At 49.8% G+C, this 2,878-nt stretch overlaps 2 protein-coding genes across 6 annotated transcripts in view; one reads left to right on the top strand and one right to left on the bottom strand.

Annotated features, from left to right (window-relative positions):
* Positions 1-228: 228 nt before the first annotated feature.
* Positions 229-1,136, top strand: LOC119275696. 3 transcript variants are annotated; one of them, XM_037556591.1, is made up of 3 exons: positions 229-495; positions 653-804; positions 926-1,136. In XM_037556591.1, exons 1-3 carry the CDS (start codon positions 274-276, stop codon positions 987-989), a joined length of 438 nt encoding a protein of 145 aa, XP_037412488.1. In that variant the 5' UTR covers positions 229-273; the 3' UTR covers positions 990-1,136. The 3 variants fall into 3 exon arrangements, with proteins under 3 accessions (XP_037412488.1, XP_037412486.1, XP_037412485.1); XM_037556589.1 differs by having other exon boundaries at positions 590-776; positions 898-1,136; XM_037556588.1 differs by having other exon boundaries at positions 590-804.
* The window catches only part of LOC119275694, a 5,810-nt gene continuing 3,987 nt past the window's right edge, over positions 1,056-2,878 (bottom strand). The window contains exons 6-11 of one of the 3 annotated variants that reach the window (XR_005135832.1): positions 2,350-2,497; positions 2,055-2,250; positions 1,868-1,966; positions 1,553-1,783; positions 1,408-1,483; positions 1,056-1,308 (exon numbers count right to left, since the gene is read on the bottom strand). Coding sequence is in view for 2 of the 3 variants with exons in the window: in XM_037556585.1 (XP_037412482.1) it covers positions 1,271-1,308; positions 1,408-1,483; positions 1,667-1,783; positions 1,868-1,966; positions 2,055-2,250; positions 2,350-2,497 (674 nt within the window). In the remaining variant the exon portion in view is untranslated. Of the gene's footprint in view, positions 1,309-1,407; positions 1,484-1,552; positions 1,784-1,867; positions 1,967-2,054; positions 2,251-2,349; positions 2,498-2,878 lie in introns of those variants that run through there. The other 2 variants (XM_037556585.1, XM_037556587.1) reach the window with 2 other exon arrangements.

Raw genomic sequence — 2,878 nt, 5'->3', positions numbered from 1 at the left:
TCGCGAACTTATTACTGTATTTATCGGTTAATCTTAGCTTGGATGAGATCAGCCTTCCATGCTGTGAAAACTTGTGCATGGAGTGGATTGTGTGAGCCCTCTTGGAAAAAACGGATAGAAACCGTTTGCTTGGCCACCACACGTTTGAAAAGTGACCGTTGGCCTCAGCACTGACCAGCCTATATAAAGACCACACGGCTACACTGCATCACAAGCACTCCACTAGCAGCGAAGACACACTCCACCACCCACCAGCCCCCCACTCCCAAGCAAATGTCTTCCTCCTTCTCTTCAAGCTCAAGGGCGGCATCTTCATCCCAGAGGCGCTTCGCTCCAGCTGGCCAAACCAGGTCGCCGGTGCGTTACAGGGTGGGTCCGCTGGACTACGAGCCTGCGACACCATGTTGGTGCAAGAACAGGCCCAAGGCGGCCATGTGGATCTCGTGGAGCGATGAGAACCCAGGGAGAAGATACAAGACATGTGCCCGGTCACAGGTATGTGTTCTAGATGCGAAAGTTTTTCTTGGTTTGGTTACAATTGTTTAGTGTTCATGCCTGTTGAGATTTTTCTGTGCTCGATTTACATGAGATGGGAGGATGTGAAATGTACGAGTGGTTCGACGATCCCATTGAGAATCTGTTCCTCAAGCAGCTGGTCATTGATCTACGCGACAAGGTGCGTCAGCTAGAGAGGATCAACTCAGAGTTACGAGCTGAAGCAACTTCGGTGCAGCAACGGCAAGCTGCGCAAAAAGCTGTTCAACCAGCTCCAGAAGATAATGTAGCAGTCAACCCAGGGATCAGGTATGCGAAGTGCGAACTCAGAGTTACGAGCTGAAGCAACTTCGGTGCAGCAACGGCAAGCTGCGCAAAAAGCTGTTCAACCAGCTCCAGAAGATAATGTAGCAGTCAACCCAGGGATCAGGTATGCGAAGGCGCTTGCACTGATCGTGCTGCTTGCAGCAGTGTCAATCTACGTAGGGAAATAAACTTGTAGCTGGCATGTGAGCTAGATCTCAAGGGTGTAACTGGATAAGCTCTGATGTACTAGTTAATGGCTAAGAATTTGCATGCATTAGATAGGATCACTCGGTGATCGTCGTAGTACTGGGGAAAATTAGTCTACAAGTTTGTTCTGCTTATAAGTAATCGAAATTACATGAGCAGACCGATCAACGATGTGCTATTTTATAGGGCTGTGAACGACGCTTTGACAGCTTCGAGGGCGTCGTTTGCCACTGAAGTTTGGTTCCCTTGCATCCTCATTAGTTCATATATCATCAAGCTGCTGTGCGATGATAGCGTGTCCTACACAAATGCAGGTGTTTAGTAGATCATTTGGGCAGGCAGTAACTATGCAGTGTTTGCGGGGTTGGGTGGGGTGTGTCAGGCACACAAACAACATACCTTGTTTAGTGGTATCTGTAGTTTGTCGCCGTCGTAGTTCCAGGCAAAGAATGTGGCACACAGCCCAGTCTGATCCCTGCATTTGTATACAAGTGAGGACAAGTTCAAGTTAACCAAAAATGTACTTGAGCTGCACCAAACATACTTATCAATCTTTTCCCTCATGGCTTGATTAACAGTGCCATGAGCTAAAGAATTTCTCCAGACAGTTGAACAAAGCAGCATGGAGTTTGTTGCTAACAAATTCATGCATGCTTACTCGGCGATTGCTATAACCAAACGGCCCTACGGCTGGGTCTAGCACGATGATCCTTTTTCTGAGCATATCAAATGCATATACTGTCCAACTATCAGGTAGGATCGCCGAGATGTACCACTGCATACAAACGCACATGTTAATGGTCTGTACCCAACAATAGTTCTGATATAATATAACATCAGCTTCTGCAGCGTCGCCTACCATCCGGCATGAAGCTGGGTTGCAAGATGAAGTTCCTTCTTGGAAACTAGTCCTAATAGATTGAACCGTCAGTGGGTCAGCATTCGCCAAAATAGTTGTCTACACATAACACAAGGGAGCGCGGAGTGGTGAAACGCGTGCAAAATGGGACACAACCAAAATGAAAACTTTGTGAAACAAAACTAACCGCAAAGTCTGGTTCAACAAATTTCCTCCATATGTGTCTGGGAGTGTCCTTCGAGAATAACATATCAATTTGACCAAGTCTATGAAAAATAGCTGTGGCCATCTCATGGGTCATTGGATCATTTAGCACAAGCTGTCGATGGATTTCAACACCATCTAGAGATATAAGTCTTGGTTTGGGATGCACGATCCATTTCCTGCAATTATGGTGTGGTAATGCATTTTAGAGTGTGGCAAACTATAAAGTGGTTTTGATGACACATATGTAATTTGCTGGCTCGGTAATGGAAACTTGCCTCTCAAGGTTTAGCATGGAAGCTCCAGTCATCCAGTCTCTTATAGCCCTAAGAACAGTTGGAATGGGTGGTGCTGGGACTGATCCAGCAACCCACGGGTCTCTTCCAAAGTTGCATTGAGGTAGATCAATCTTCAAAGGTACTCCATCTGTAGTTGACCCAAACAAAACGAAGGCGGGGGTTGGACGGATCTCAGCATAATAAGTAACCAGTATTGCTGTAAGATCATCGTAAAATGCGACAATATGATCACACGACAGTGACACCTTTCCAAGACAGACTCCCCTCCCCCCTCCCGCCCGCGCCGCCACCCGCGAGGCGGCCGGGGCGAGCGCCCAGATCCCGCCGCCTCCGGTCTCCCCTCCTCCTTCCTCCCTCGCCGCCGCCAGGGGGCACGGCCGGGCTCGCCTGACCGGCGCCGGCGGCGGCGGGGCCCTGCTCTTCCTCCTCCGCGCGTTGGGGGCGACGCGGGTCCCTCCTTCGCGGGCGGGCGCGGCGCGGGCGCGGGCGCGGGGCGCCGCGGCGGCGC

The sequence above is a fragment of the Triticum dicoccoides genome, chromosome 3B, assembly GCF_002162155.2.
Source record: "Triticum dicoccoides isolate Atlit2015 ecotype Zavitan chromosome 3B, WEW_v2.0, whole genome shotgun sequence".
In the NCBI taxonomy this organism is placed as follows: domain Eukaryota; kingdom Viridiplantae; phylum Streptophyta; class Magnoliopsida; order Poales; family Poaceae; genus Triticum; species Triticum dicoccoides.
This window is presented reverse-complemented; position numbering and strand designations above follow the sequence as displayed.